Source organism: Telopea speciosissima, chromosome 8 (assembly GCF_018873765.1).
Source record: "Telopea speciosissima isolate NSW1024214 ecotype Mountain lineage chromosome 8, Tspe_v1, whole genome shotgun sequence".
Taxonomy (NCBI): Eukaryota; Viridiplantae; Streptophyta; class Magnoliopsida; order Proteales; family Proteaceae; genus Telopea; species Telopea speciosissima.
Window position 1 is genome coordinate 62952302 of NC_057923.1, and position 16475 is coordinate 62968776.

The 16475-nt window shown below is 41.9% G+C and overlaps 1 protein-coding gene across 1 annotated transcript in view; it reads right to left on the reverse strand.

Moving 5' to 3' along the window:
- Positions 1–16475, reverse strand: part of LOC122672816 (alkaline/neutral invertase A, mitochondrial-like) — a 32871-nt gene that overhangs the window by 14722 nt on the left and 1674 nt on the right. Inside the window, exons 2-3 of the mRNA XM_043870308.1 lie at positions 15661–15826; positions 15214–15425 (exon numbers count right to left, since the gene is read on the reverse strand). Coding sequence (XP_043726243.1) covers positions 15214–15425; positions 15661–15826 — 378 coding nt within the window. The remainder of the gene's footprint in view (positions 1–15213; positions 15426–15660; positions 15827–16475) is intronic.

The following is a 16475-nucleotide window of genomic DNA, read 5'->3' on the forward strand; positions in this document are numbered from 1 at the left end:
AGATTTTACTTTGACTACTGAAGGTGTTCTTATGTACAAGAATCGGTTGTGTGTACCTGCGGAAGGTAATTGGAAGGATATGATTTTAGAAGAAGCACACCATTCTATATTCTCTGTACACCCAGGTAGTACAAAAATGTATAGGGACCTGAAGCAGTACTATTGGTGGAAGGGAATGAAAAATGACGTAGCAACCTATGTGTCTAAGTGCTTGGTTTGCCAACAAGTCAAAGCCGTCAGACAGAGACCTCAAGGATTACTGCAACCACTACTCATACCGGAATGGAAATGGGAGCACATAACTATGGACTTTGTTACCGGTTTACCCCGTACCAGGAAGGGTTTAGATACAATATGGGTTGTTGTTGATCGATTAACTAAGACAGCTCATTTCATTCATATGAAACTCACTTACTCCATGGACCAATTAGCAAAGCTATATATCCTCAATGTAGTTCGTTTGCATGGAGTACCAGTAAGCATTGTATCAGACAGGGATCCTAGATTTACATCTAGATTCTGGGAGAGTTTGCAAAAAGCGATGGGCACAGAATTGAGGCTTAGCTCGGCACATCACCTACAGACTGATGGTCAATCTGAAAGAACAATACAAACTTTAGAAGACATGCTCAGGGCATGTGTGATGGAAATGGGTGGTTGTTGGGATGATCACATATCCTTGATAGAGTTTGCCTATAACAACAGCTATCAAGCAACCATTGGGATGCCACCCTTCAAGGCATTGTACGGCAGGACTTGTCGCACTCCCTTGTATTGGGATGAAGTCGGAGAGTGGCGTATACTTGGGCCCGAATTGGTACAAAACACTTATGAGAAAGTGGATCTCATCAAGGAGAAGATCAAAGCAGCACAATCCCGGCAGAAAACTACGCCGATAAAAGAAGACAACACTTAGAATTCAAAGTTGGTGACAAAGTTTTTCTTAAAGTATCACCGACCAAAGGAGTGGTTCGGTTTGGAAAGAAAGGAAAGCTAAGTCCAAGATTTATTGGTCCCTTTGAGATCCAGCAGAAAGTTGGACCGGTTGCCTACAAGCTCGCACTGCCACCATCTCTAGCTGGTGTCCATGACGTTTTTCATGTATCCATGTTGAGGCAGTACGTGTATGATACGGCTCATGTTTTGACGCAACTGCCCGATGAGCTTACTCCTGACTTAACCTATGAGGAGGTGCCTGAGAAGATCTTGGAGCGCAAGGAACACAACTTGCGAAAACGTACAATCTTTTTCATCAAGGTCAAATGGAGTAATCATTCGCCTGAAGAAGCCTCATGGGAGCGTGAAGATTCTATGCGGGTGAAATACCCTCGTCTTTTCGGTCTCCCAGGTATGGCAATTTCGAGGACGAAATTTTTATATGGAGGGGGCAGTGTGAGACCCGGCTCACAAAATTGGGCCTAATTTAAAATTTTTCTTGAAATAATAGGTCCTGCGGGTGCGGTTTTGGGTGCCATGACCGTATTCGCGTTATGGGCATTGCCCGTCATTGAGACAAACCCACACCCTATTGCACCTTGTGCCGAGGAACCATTGAACACGGCCTTGATGGAATCCGAGGAACCCTGTGGCCCGTTGCATATAAGGTTTGCGTGCGAGAGATGTTTAGTGGACCACTTGCAGCAATTATCAGTGTCGGATGCCGAACATTAGGTAATAACACCTATTTTAGAATTAAAATAAGTTAATTACTCTATGCTTGTCTCGGCTGGCCTTGAATCGGTTACCACCATGACTGGCCGTGCCGGCTCGATGCCTTGCCGTACCTCGCGGGTCCAATGTGACCAAATCTTGTAAGACCTCGCGTCGTATCGATACGACCCCGGCATATCGGTAACTTATGTTATTAAATCGATTCGGAATCGGCTTCCACTAACTCATCATTAGGTAAGCTACTAACCTGTAATTAGTTCAATCTATGTCTAGATCATCTTATTTTAGCTTAGGTGTTGCTACTATGGATTTCTTTAGCTCAACTCAACAAATTTCATCTTCAATCTTCCCTTTTCGGTTTAGATTATGTAATGTGTGTATGATCCCTTGATCATACATACAACAAATGAATATTGACTTTAAATGGGTGATCTTTCCTCCTCCCTAGGCCTCTTGGCTAGCTGAACCAAGCTTGGTAGTCAATACCCAGCCAAACAAATTACTGTTTTTAACTCTGTTTTCTAGGCTGGCTCTTCAGAGCAGGCTGACCAGCCCTTCTGGAGCTAGAAGCTCTGGCCATCTCTGAATGACTTTTTGGGTTGTTTAATGGCTTGGGATGATGCACCAGCCTCTTGGGAAGAGTCTTAACAATTTTATAACTCTGTATTTAGGGGATTGAACCTGCATTGAACTCTTTCTCTTGATTTTGGACTCTTGGTTGGATATCTTATTCAAGACAACCAAGGTGAATGGGATTTTTGGTGTTTGTTGTGATGTATATCTAATTTATTACATATATGCACAACAGTTCCAGATTTGATTTTCATGTTTTTAGTGTTCATTTTATTGTTCATTTATTGTTAGCTAATGATGCTTGATTAGGCTTGTGTATTGTCTAAATGGAACATGTTGTGATGTATTTAACTCTTGTTTGGAACTGCTACGATATATGCTGCTCTCATTATTGGTGTATGGATACGCAAACCTGATTTTGATTGTTGTTTGGAATTAATGTGCATTACCACTTGTGTGACCCTGTGGTCTTGAGTGGACATGTATATGGAACACGGTGCACTCCTGAACACAGCATGTCATCATTTAGAAAACATGGTTAGGATGGGAACCCCGAACTACAACCCTTACCAGCAGGGGTTCAGGTGCTGGGTAGTTGGGTTACTGACGCCTGGAGCAAAGGGATTTAACCCTGGGTCAGGGGTACTTGACTATCGGGGTTTGCCCGGAGGCTTGAGGTCAACGTACCAAGGGTGGAGGCGGGCTCCCTACTTGTATTGGCTAAGGGAGTGCGGCGGCGATAACGTGAAGTGACCCAAAGTACTCCTCGAGCCGATACCGTAGTTCAAACCAATGACTTAGTCTGCTTGTTAGGTGGTTAAATAAAAATGGAATTGAACATGCATCATATTGTGCAGTTGTTAATTTCTTTTAATGATATGTAATCATGCATCATTTGTATGCTGTGTGCTTTTCCCCTCATTGGGCTCAGTGTGAGCTCACCCTCGTGGAAACTTTTTTTTAGATGAGTGTGCAGGTGACGGACTACCTGACAATGAGTTTGTGGATGAAGCTTTCGAGGACTTCACAGACCCAGAGCCCGAGGAGCATGACGGGACCTGCGTCTGTGATTTATGTGTCTTCTCATAGGCGGGCCTGATGGAATAGGCCGTACATATATATATATATATTCTTTTTGATGTGTGTATAAGACTAATGTAGATAGTCTTTTTGGAAAAGTCTGTAATTATGGGTTATGTAGAGAAACTTGAACTTAGGGAAAGGCTTGGATCATCTCTTCACCCCAAGCCCCACTTTATTTATAACAATAGTTGAATCATAAAATAATGTGTACAAGCAATGTGGGACTAAACCCATATACAAAACGCAGACATAAATATAGGAAAAAAGGTCCAGAATACCCCCCATGGTATTCTGGCCCATATCTAACACTCCCCCTCAAGTTGGAGCATATATATCGTGCATGCCCAACTTGACTAAGATAGGATGAAACAGTTTGCTATTCAGCCCCTTAGTGAACACATCCGCCAGTTGATCAGTAGACTTCACAAAGGGAACACAAATGAGGCCAGCTTCAAGCTTTTCCTTGATGAAAAATGTCTGTCAACCTCCATATGCTTAGTGCGATCATGCTAGACAGGGTTATGAGCAATGCTAATGGTAGCTTTATTGTCACAATAAAGCATCATTGGTAGATGGACAGCAACACCAATATCCTGTAATAATCCTCTAAGCCATAGAAGTTCACAAATGCCTTGGGCCATCGCACAAAACTCGGCTTCAGCACTGGACCTTGCCACAACATTCTGCTTTTTACTACGCCATGTGACAAGGTTCCCACCCACAAAGGAACAATAGCCAGAGATAGATTTTCTGTCAGGAGAACCAGCCTAATCGGCATCAGTATAAGCTTCAACCTTGAGGTGACCATTGGAAGATAAGAGAATTCCCTTTCCTGGAGTAGACTTCAAATACCTCAAAATACGACGGACTGCATCCATATGAGAGGAATAGGGATCATGCATGAATTGGCTCACCATACTTACAACAACTGCTATGTCCGGTTTGGTGTGAGAAAGATAGATTAGTTTGCCCACTAACCGCTGATAACTACCCTTGTCAACAGGTTCACCCTCTTTCTCCCTAAGTTTTGTAGTGGCCTCCATAGGAGTATCCGAAGGATGACAACCTAACAGCCCTGTCTCAGTCAATAGATCCAAGACATATTTTCTTTGAGAAAGAAAGATGCCCTTTGAAGAGCGAGCAACTGCTATCCATAGAAAATATTTGAGAGAACCTAGATCTTTGACCTCAAACTCAAGGCCAAGGAGAAGCTTCAAATCCCTGATAGCAGTATCATCATTACCAGTCACCACGATATCATCCACATAGACTATGAGTAGAGTAACCTTGTCACCAACTAGTCTGATGAACAAAGTGTGATCAACATTGCTCTGCTTATAACCTACTGAAATCACAGCCTTATGAAATCTGTCGAACCAGGCCCTAGGTGATTGCTTCAATCCATATAGAGCTCGTTTCAACTTACAGACTTTGCCCCTAGTCCTGTCATCAGAAAAGCCTGTCCTGTCATCAGAAAAGCCTGGTGGAATGTCCATATATACCTCCTCCTCAAGCTCCCCATGGAGGAAAGCATTCTTTACATCTAACTGCTGAAGATCCCACCCAAGATTTGCAGCACAAGATAGTAACACCCTGATAGTGTTGAGCTTTGCCACTGGTGCAAAGGTCTCCTGGTAATCGACTCCAAAAGTTTGAGTAAACCCCTTTGCAACCAGACGTGCCTTATACCGATCCACTGAACCATCAGCCTTCTATTTTACCACGAAGACCCATTTACATCCCATTGGTTTTTTCCTTGGAGGAAGTGCCACAAGATCCCACGTGTTATTTTTGTGTAATGCTCTCATTTCTTCCAACATTGCAGCCTTCCACTTTCCATTTGTATATACTTCCTGCCAATTTTTAGGAATAGAGATGGAAGAAAGAGAGGCTACAAAAGCACAGAAAGGAGAAAGAGAACTATACGAAACAAAGCGAGATATGGGATGTAAAGTGCAAGTCCTAGTACCTTTGCGATGAGCCGGCAATTGGATGGGTACTGGTGCTACAGTGGGTTGCAGTGGGTTGCAGGAGAGGGATTACCAGGAGATGAAGGATCCGGGTCTGGAGCCGGCAATTGGATGGGTACTGGTGCTACAGTGGGTTGCAGTTACCCTCTGTTAGATCTAACCCTTGTATAGGTGATGATGTTGGAATTGTCGATTCTCTTCTGAAATTCACCAATAGTCCTCTGGACAGGAGTCAGCTCCCCCTGGATAGGAACATTAACAACACTATTTTCTATGGTCTCCCCCTGTAAAGGATTCCCATCAAGTGAGGGAGGAATAGCCAGAGGAAGTTGGGCATCCAAAGTAGGCTGGGCAGCAGCCATGGGTGGAGATAAATTAGGTTGGACAGCAGCCGTGGGTGGTGATAAAGTAGGCTGGTAATGTAGTCCTAGGTAGGAGTAATCCCACTAGGAGCCAGGGTAATGGGTTCACCTAACAAGGCTGGTCGATTGGGACAGCTTAGGCTAATTAGGGCAGAATGAGGGTCAGGGTTAGGGTTTCGAGCTAGGGTTTTATTTGGTAATGATGTGCAGGCTTTTATGAGTCTATTGGTGTAGGTTTGGATTAATTTGGATGAAGTTGGAAATCTAGGGTTTCGGGTTAGAGGCCTTATGAAAATGGACTGTTTGTGAGATCTAAGGTTTAGGGGTGGATTTTGGGAAAGGGGTTTATAGGGTATTAATGGGCAGGTCTAAGGGGTTATTTTGGTATAAAGAAGTTAGGGTTTGGGAAGGTTTTAAAATTCTGCAATTTAGGGCAGAATTGGATGTAGGGTTTTAATGGAGGTTAGGGTTTGATGGATGGAGGGGAGTTTGGACTAGGTCTAATGAAGGGGAATGGCTGGACAGATTAGAAGAAGAAGGTTTGAAATCAAATCTCAGATTCAAACTTACTGGATTTGAAGAGATCTTCAATGGTAGCAACTTTGAAGATGAACAATGGGGTCTCCCGATCTACAAGATGCAAGGAGATAAGTAGCAGCCCTCCCGATCTTCCCGATGCAAGGAGTCGATTGGAGATCCACCAATCCCTTCACCTTGATATTACTCACAAGGCAACCTTGATATTACTCACAAGATGGAGCAAAGGCAGCAACAAAGGCAGCAAGCATAAAGCTGAGTTTTTATTAATCAAATTCGTATCTAATGCTGGCCTCCCTTACAAACTTATATAGAAGACTCAAAAATAGACTTAGACACTAAAAAGGAATGGCCTAACCTTATCCCTAACCTATTAGGTAATTTAAACTAACTAGGAAACTAAAATACTAAAAGAAATAGACTCAAAACATGGCTGGACTTATAGAGTCCTAATCCAGCCCAACTTACATCATATGACCACTTAAGTTGTTATATGACCACTTAACCAAGTCACATGATCACTTAAATTGAACCAATTGGATGCAACCAATTTGAACCGGTTCAATTAAAAAAACATAAAAATAAACTAAGTATTGGGCTAATCCCGTATGCAACCTATATACCCATATTTTAGGCCCATAAAAGTGGCCTATTACATTAGAAACCCATGAGATCAAAGGCCCAACATGTATGTAACTCAACCCTAGACTTATTCCTAATTAAACAAGCTCTATTTGGTGATGAATCTGCATCAACTATCCCCAACTTGAAAAAATTCGTCCTCGAATTTTGTAGTGATGAGGGGGAATCAACATGTGATCAGCAGCTTTGACCATCCCCAAACAGAATTCCGATGAAGCAGGAACATTGGGAATAAAATCTCCAAGGCGTGGAGCTTTCTCTTCGAAGAACCATGGTGGCATAACAAACTCTATGTGTTCGTTTTCTGAATCAGCAACAACTGTGAATGTCCTGTCCATAGAGTCTTCAGTGTTAGCAACCTTCGCATCTAATGCTTGAGACACAAGCTTCACCTCTTCAAAAACAGCATCTTGAATGCCAATAATTTCTTGTGGAGTGCTCTCAACCACCTCTTCATCTTCTGCTGCTTCATCTTTTTCTACTTTGGTTTCTTCGACATTGACCACTTCAGTAGGGTCTTCTACATGTCGACTTTCCATCTTTGAAGCTATAGGGGCTGTCTCTTTCTTTTCATCACAATTCACTGACATTTCAGCTTTATCTTTAACTTGTGCTCTCTCAACTTCCTTTGGTAATGGAAATTTGTATTCAGCCGCTGTTTTAATACTGGTGAAGTTAGATTTCCCACACTCTTCAACTTGCAAACGGAACCTCATTGATGGAGGCTTCAAGTTGTCTTCAGATTTGAAGGCCTTTTGGTGGTGATGTTGTCGATGGGAATTTAAGTTACCTTGTTGTAGAGCTCTAAACGTTCGTGGGAAATATTTCTTACTCAGATCTTCTTTCATCTCTACCCATGTAACATGTTCTCTACCACTGTAGTTAGGATAATCCATCTGGGTTCTCCACCAATTATGTGCTGGTCCCACTAGCTTGGTATTTGCTAGTCTCATTTTCCTATGCTCAGGCAAATTATACCAATTAAAATAATCATCTAAAGCAGCTAACCAATCACAAAATACTTGTGGATTTGGTCTGCCATCAAAGTCTCTCAACTCATACGCCTCTGGAGGTTTATGGCGTCTCCTGTAGTCTCTGTATCCTTTGTTCCTATCTTCACTATGATCTCTGTACCTTTCTCTGTCTTCTCTGTATTGATCTCTCCTTGGGGCTCTTTGTACTACCGAATTGACTTAATATCTGTCCTTTTATAGGGGAATGTTGCTTACAAGAGGCACAATTGGCCTTTGTTCCATTGCTGTCATTCGATCACCAAGGGCTTGTTGTTCTGTTGAAATTTTCTGTAACATAGTCATAATTGCAGCAAGGTAATCGGCTGGGGGTGGCTATATGGGGTCCACAGCAGGGGTGCCATGCTCAGCCATGGCTCTGATACCACTTAATGTAGTCCTAGGTAGGAGTAATCCCACTAGGAGCCAGGGTAATGGGTTCACCTAACAAGGCTGGTCAATTGGGACAGCTTAGGCTAATTAGGGCAGAATGAGGGTCAGGGTTAGGGTTTCGAGCTAGGGTTTTATTTGGTAATGATGTGCAGGTTTTTATGAGTCTATTGGTGTAGGTTTGGATCAATTTGGATGAAGTTGGAAATCTAGGATTTCGGGTTAGAGGCCTTATGAAAATGGACTGTTTGTGAGATCTAAGGTTTAGGGGTGGATTTTGGGAAAGGGGTTTATAGGGTATTAATGGGCAGGTCTAGGGGGTTATTTTGGTATAAAGAAGTTAGGGTAATGGGTTCACCTAACAAGGCTGGTTGATTGGGACAGCTTAGGCTAATTAGGGCAGAATGAGGGTCAGGGTTAGGGTTTCAAGCTAGGGTTTTATTTGGTAATGATGTGCAGGTTTTTATGAGTCTATTGGTGTAGGTTTGGATCAATTTGGATGAAGTTGGAAATCTAGGGTTTCAGGTTAGAGGCCTTATGAAAATGGACTATTTGTGAGATCTAAGGTTTAGGGGTGGATTTTGGGAAAGGGGTTTATAGGGTATTAATGGGCAGGTCTAGGGGGTTATTTTGGTATGAAGAAGTTAGGGTTTGGGAAGGTTTTAAAATTCTGCAATTTAGGGCAGAATTGGATGTAGGGTTTTAATGGAGGTTAGGGTTTAATGGATGGAGGGGAGTTTGGACTAGGTCTAATGAAGGGGAATGGCTGGACAGATTAGAAGAAGAAGGTTTGAAATCAAATCTCAGATTCAAACTTACTGGATTTGAAGAGAACTTCAATGGTAGCAACTTTGAAGATGAACAATGGGGTTTCCCGATCTACAAGATGCAAGGAGATAAGTAGCCGCCCTCCCGATCTTCCCGATGCAAGGAGTCGATTGGAGATCCACCAATCCCCTCACCTTGATATTACTCACAAGGCAACCTTGATATTACTTACAAGGCACACTCACTATGGAACAAAGGCAGCAACAAAGGCAGCAAGCATAAAGCTGAGTTTTTATTAATCAAATTCGTATCTAATGTTGGCCTCCCTTACAAACTTATATAGAAGACTCAAAAATAGACTTAGACACTAAAAAGGAATGGCCTAACCTTATCCCTAACCTATTAGGTAATTTAAACCAACTAGGAAACTAAAATACTAAAAGAAATAGACTCAAAACATGGCTGGACTTATAGAGTCCTAATCCAGCCCAACTTACATCACATGACCGCTTAAGTTGTCACATGACCACTTAACCAAGTCACATGATCACTTAAATTGAACCAATTGGATGCAATCAATTTGAACCGGTTCAATTAAAAAAACATAAAAATAAACTAAGTATTGGGCTAATCCCATATGCAACCTATATACCCATATTTTAGGCCCATAAAAGTGGCCTATTACATTAGAAACCCATGGGATCAAAGGCCCAACATGTATGTAACTCAACCCTAGACTTATTCCTAATGAAACAAGCTCTATTTGGTGATGAATCTGCATCAGGTGGACAGCAACCTGAGGAACCTTTGGTAGAGGAATCTTAAAAGGCACATCTTCACTAGAACTCTCCCCCTGAAGAGGTGGCGAAGAATAGTAAGAAAGGGACTCATGAAAAATAACATCCACATTAACCATGGTCCGGCGGGAAGGGGGATGGTAACACCTGTAACCTTTCTGGGTCGGAGAATAACCCAAGAAAATACAACGAAGGCCCCGAGGTTCCAGCTTGCCAGGAGATCTAGTATCCCTAGCATAACACACATAACCAAAGACCTTGGGGGGCACAAGAAAGGAGGAATTTCCCATTAAAACATCAGAGGGGTTACGAGAGTTAAGAACCCGAGAGGGCAGCCTATTGATGAGATAGGCGGCAGTGAGTACCGTATCCCCCCAATATTGAGACGGGACATTCCTCTCAAACATTAAGCCCTGGCCATCTCTAGCAAGTGACAATTTTTTCTTTCTGCCACACCATTCTGGGCAGGGGTATCAACACAACTAGTTTGATGAAGGATGCCATGGTCAGCCAAATATTTTTTAAATTGTGACTCAGTATACTCGGTTCTATTATCACTTCTCAATACTTTGAGAGTAGCCTGGAACTGAGTTTGAATCATTTAATGAAAATGCTGAAAACATGAAAAAACTTGATTTTTTTTATGCAAAAGATATACCCATGTATGCCGAGAATGACAATCAATAAAAGAAACAAACCATCGGTGGCTAGAAATAGAAGGTTTACGACTAAGACCCCAAACATCATAATGCACCAAATTAAAACAAAAAGAACTTCTTTTATTAGAAACTGGATAATTTGAACGTGTCTGTTTGGCCAGAACACAAGCCTCACAAAAAAAGTCATCCTTAGTACGAAGGGTGACCAGACTAGGAAATAAATGAGCTAAGATTCCTAAAGGGGGGTGACCTAACCTAGAGTGCCACTGGTAGAGTTCAGAAGAAACCATGGAGTTTTGGTGTAGTGGAGAATGTAATGGTGGGGGAGAGAAGCGACCGTCATCAAGCAGATACAGCCCACCATGCACGTTACCTAATCCAATCGTCTTCCCAGACTCCAGATCCTAAAACACACAATGAGAAGGAAAAAAAGTGACTTTGCAGTTAAGATCACGAGTAATATTACTAATGGAAAGAAGGTTAGTAGTAAAATTAGGAATGTGCAAAACAGAAGTCAAGGGAAGAGAGGTAGTGTAGTGGATGATTCCCTTTCCAGATATGGAAGAAAGAGAACCATCAACCACTTTGACCTTATCTCTCCCAGAAGTGGGAGAGTATTTATGAAACAAGCTAGAGGAACCGGTCATATGATCTGTAGCTCCAGAGTCTATAATCCAAGGATGGGAAGCTACAGAAGCACAATGACCCCCAAATGGAATACCTGACCGGACAAAGTGTGAACCTGAAGGAGCAGAGGAATTGGCAGTAGTTGATGTAGTAGAGGCTGCAGCAGCGGAAGACCTTAGCATACGTAGGAGTGCCTGTAGATCATCCTGGGATAGACCAGGGTCAGTAGCAGGGGCTACAGTAATAGTCTCAGTCTGATGGGCCTTGGTCTTTGTCTTATTCTTAGTCTTGGCAGCCCTTTTTGCTTCAAAATCAGCTAGTTTCCCATAAAGTTTCCAGCACTTCTCTTTGGTGTGATACAGTTTGTGACAGTGCTCACAAACAACATTCCCTGTAGTAGAATCACCAAGAGAAGCAGTGCCACTAGGAGCAGGAGTGGCAGGGGCAGCAGCCTTGAGAGCTGATCTATTTGTAATAGGAGGGTGCAACATAGCAGCCCGCCGGTTCTCCTCAAAAGACACCAATGCATATGATTGTTCAAGTGTGGGAAAAGGCCTATGACCCAACATCTGACCACGGATCTGATCATACTCCACATTCAAACCAGCCAAGAAGTCATATACTCTGATAGGAAGCAATATCAGCCACTGTAGTAGGGTGAAAGTCTGAGAAATGGTCCAACTGTTGCCACAGACTGCGGAGAGTAGCATAGTATTTTGACACTGAAAGTTCTCCCTGAGTGGTGTGAAAGACCTTCTTCCAGATTTCATATACTTGGGCATCATTGCCAAGCTGCCCATATGTTTCCTTGCATGCAGCCCAAATCTGAGAGGCAGTGTCCAGAAGAAGAAAGTTATGCTGTAAATCTGAAGTTATAGAGCCTAACAGATAAGACATCAGAACACCATTATTGGCAAGCCACTTCTCCTGAGCAGGCCCTTGGTCTGTAGGCATAACACAAGTGCCATTAATATGACTACTTTGACCACGGCCTGCAATGGCAAAAGAGGCAGATCTGGACCATAGAAGATAATTCGAGCCATCCAGTTTAATAGGATTTGGTGGGAAGCTGTGGTACTCTATCTTGCTGTGACCATCATTAAGTGCCTGATCTGAAGTAGCTGAAGAATTGGTCGAATCACCCATACTGGCAGCAAATAAGTCCAAGAATAACTTCAAAGTAAAGGCTGAAACACCTCTCAAAATATCAGAACCAGCAGCCCAAAGAGACCCCCTATATCGATAGTGGTAGGGTTTTGAAAAAAACTCTGAATTGGTGAGATCGATAAAGGGACAAGTGAGGGACAGAACTTGCAGATAATTGTCTGTAACTGAAGTTGAATAACACTTTATAATGGAGAAAATATTCTGCAGAAATTCAGGTCCAAAAAACAGTAGTAACCCTAAGATCGATTGGTGTCAGGGTTTTTTAACAAAACCTGTTATGGTGGAGGATCGATCTAGGGATGTCTTAAAAAAAACTGAACTGATGAAGCCCAAAGTACAGTTGAGTGATGCCTTAGAAGTGGAGAAGCAGCTTCCAAAAAATCAGAAATAATAGAGGGCACAAACTCCTAGATCGACAATTATCAGGGTTTTGAAAAAAAACCTGTTTAGTGAATATCGATTGGAGGAGGTCTTGCAATGCTGTGAGATAAGAACTGAAGCCAATAAAAAGAAATCCTACTGCAGGTGTGGTCTTCAAAAGGAGGAATTGATTCCTTGTAACTGAAGTAGAAACAATTCCCAAAGGACTGAAGTTCCAGAAATCGCAGAAGGAAGTTGCTGGTTCCTATCGATCAGAATTATCAATCATGGTTGAGGTAATAAGGGCAGCAGCTGGATCGCATGATCACCTCATCAGTGCTGCCCTATATGGGAAGGGAGAACAAGGGAGAAGAGAGAAGAGACAAAGAGAGAGAGGGGAAGAAGATCGAGAGAGAGAGAGAGGGAGGAAAACTGAAATCGAAAGAAGAAAAACAGCCCCTAGTTCGAAATTTGCTCTGATACCATGTAGAGAAACTTGAACTTAGGGAAGGGCTTGGATCATCTCTTCACCCCAAGCCCCACTTTATTTATAACAATAGTTGAATCATAAAATAATGTGTACAAGCAATGTGGGACTAAACCCATATACAAAACGCAGACATAAATAAAGGAAAAAAGGTCCAGAATACCCCCCACGGTATTCTGGCCCATATCTAACAGGTGATCTTTTGGGGGTAAAATCTTGTCCATATTAAACAGGTTTACCATGTGGTCCCACGTTGGACTTTATGTAGATATTTTATATTTTTACGTATTTTTCCGCTGTTAGTTCTCTTTATTTCTATGCCTTTGATAACTGTGCTGCACAGAGTTCCTGGCTAGGTTGGGTGCGAGACCGCATCACTTCATGCTACGCCTGGGCTGTCCAAGGCGGGGTGTGACAGTGTGACTAATGACATACAATATCAAAAATAGCTACTTCTTGTCAGTTTTGAGAAGAACTTGTTTGAGGCCCCACAAACAAAAGAGAGAATCCCCACAAATCTCCTCACCAGAAAAATTCCAGCGAAAAAAGGATCCTGAAACCAACTAGATCAACTCCAGAACCAAAACATGCCACTGGATGGAAACAATATGATTCAGATCAGCCTCAAGAGCATCAAGATAGGGTGCTCTAAAAAGTACCAAAGAATGAGAAAGAAGCTGACTCAGTAGCAACTCAGTTTTGGTTCAACCAAACCTCAAGGCTTGGGTGTTTTCTGGTTCACCCAAAACCAGGTCGTGGGCCACTATTTAGGAGTCCTCTTTTTTTTATTATTAAATTCAATTCCTTGTAAGGCTGGAATACTCATAAAATTCCAAGCCAAGTTTTATATTTACCTATTAGTAATCCTAGTTGCATTAGGAATACTCCTGCAGCCTTGCATGGGGGTAGTTTGTCTCAGATATTTTGTTTGTTTTAAATTCCTTTTGTGAATAGACTTGTTTCCCATTAGCTGCTGGTTATCCTATGGCCATTATGATACAAGTTGCTACATTCTATATAAACATGTAAGGTCTTGGAGCCTAGTCCACTATTTTATTAATGTAGAAGATGACTTTTGCTGAACTCAGAATTTGGTTATGGAATTTAACTATTCCTTGGTGAGATACCGATAATGCTGGTGGGAGTCCCACCGTGGAACTCCAGGAAGGCTAGGTGAGAAGGCTGGTCATATCCTCATCTCCAATCTCCTTCTTCATTGTATAATCACTGCAAATAGGTAAGTGCTTTCTGAGTTTCTTTTAATTCTGCATATACTACAGTTCTGGAATTCCCAGTTTCTTATTTCTGTTGGTATTTCAATTCTATGGTATTAAAATCTGAGTCTGGATTCAGAATACCAGAATCCTATAATTACTACGATTTCTGAATTATCAAGCTTGTTACCTAATATCTGATTGCTGTTTTGACCTCTGTTTCAGTCTCTAAGAACAGGATCTTCTTCCATTGTTAGATCTGGTTTCCAATCTGTTGGATCAGAGAGAAGAGCATGAATAATCTTGAATTTTTACTTCTTTTACAAGCTAGTTCAATTCCAAAATTTTCAAAGCAGATGGAGGTCAGTCCTCACCCCCTGCAGGCATGTGGCAAAGGGCAAAAGAGTTCATTACAGCTCCCCATGTGAGTCCCACCGGATTATCACAGGTTCATCTAGTGGGGAGTCTCCATCAACCAGTACATTTGCAGTCCCAAAGATTCATACTTGTTGATTGAGAAATATAAGTCCCATAATCTCCAGGAGAGTCAACTACAGTGAAGTGCTGTTTTTCATCCAACAAGAGACTATCAGAATATCATCATGCAATCAAGCCTGGGATCCCTTTAATCATCCAAAGTTAGATAGTTATCCACTTTGGCACAGGAAGGACAAGGATCACCAATGAAAGATGCCAGGCATCCAATTACTGCATCATCCTCTTCACAAGAGGCTGTATTCATGAATGCCATTTCAGATTTTTTTTTCCTTCCTCCCCCACCCTCCCCGCATGTGAGCCATATGGTTCTTATGCCACTCATTGAAAAGACTCAAGGGATCATGGCAATTCTATGTATCAGCAATTAAAAGGAGCATTATAGAGTAAGCTTGACTTACTTGGATCTCAAGGGGGTGACCATGAGTCCCCATCCGACGGTCAATCATGCAGGAGCCATCAGTGACTAACAGTGAAGGGAACATGTCAAACCCATCAGTTAAACACAAATTTATTATCAGTTTTATGCCTGTCTGGACATCCACCCTTTCTTGCAATGCATAATCGCCAGTTATCTTTCCATAAGCTCTCAACAAGATGATCCACCACAAACCTATAAAATTAGGCAAGATCCAAAACAACTTTCTTCAGAGTTCATCCCAGAGCCAATGCTTATAGAACTAGCAAAAATTTATGAAAAAAAAAAACACAGTGTGCATAGGGAACAATTCAAGAATCACACAGCAGCATCCAGATATTCACCATCTGAATCTTAATAATATAGCATGCCACAAGTATAAACTTTAGTGACTCAATAACTGCTGCATGTAGAACTACAGTACACTAACCAGAATCAACCGGGGCGACACGCCCAATTGCTGAGTCTCCAAAATCTGGATCTAAGACTTCCTCAAATGCTCCATTACTGCCATCAAGGGATGCAGTTCTCACTTTAAAACTTGCTGGCATCAATCCTTGACCTGGGCTGTAGCAGTCCACTGTTTTCTCCCAGCTCTGAGTAAAATACAGAATAAAACAATTTAGGAACAATGTGTAAGTATCAAACTTTTAGTAAAGAACAATGTGTGAGAATAGCTACTGAAGGCTGGACATAGAAATTTGAACAGTAGGGCTAATCAATGCAACGGAAATTTAAATTAGAGTATTAATGTCAGGTATAACATCTTTCCATTTAAAAAAAGGGAGAGGATTCCCCATGATGCAAAATGTGGGAAGAATTTGCACGCCACACTAATGGCTGTTCTGAAAAAGGTACCATTCACATGGGGCCTACATATTCAGAGCAGGAGAGAGAAAATAACAGAAAATTCATGGGAGTGGGAAATTGCACTCTGGCGTCATGGGGATTTTTTCCCTTAAACAAAAATACCACAATAACATTCAGGAATCCATGAAGTAATGAACAGTTACCAAGTTTAGGCTAACAGAGACAATGACAAACCCCAAGACATATATCAGTATATGAACTCCGCCCGTTAGAAAAAACAACGCCCAGAATGGCGATTTTTGCAGAAGAAAAACGAAGAGAAAAGAACAAGCACACAAGACAAGATTTACATGGTTCACCCCCAAGAAGGAAGGCCACATCCACGGCTGAATGATAGAACGATTCCACTATTTCTGTGAAGCAAAATACAAACCT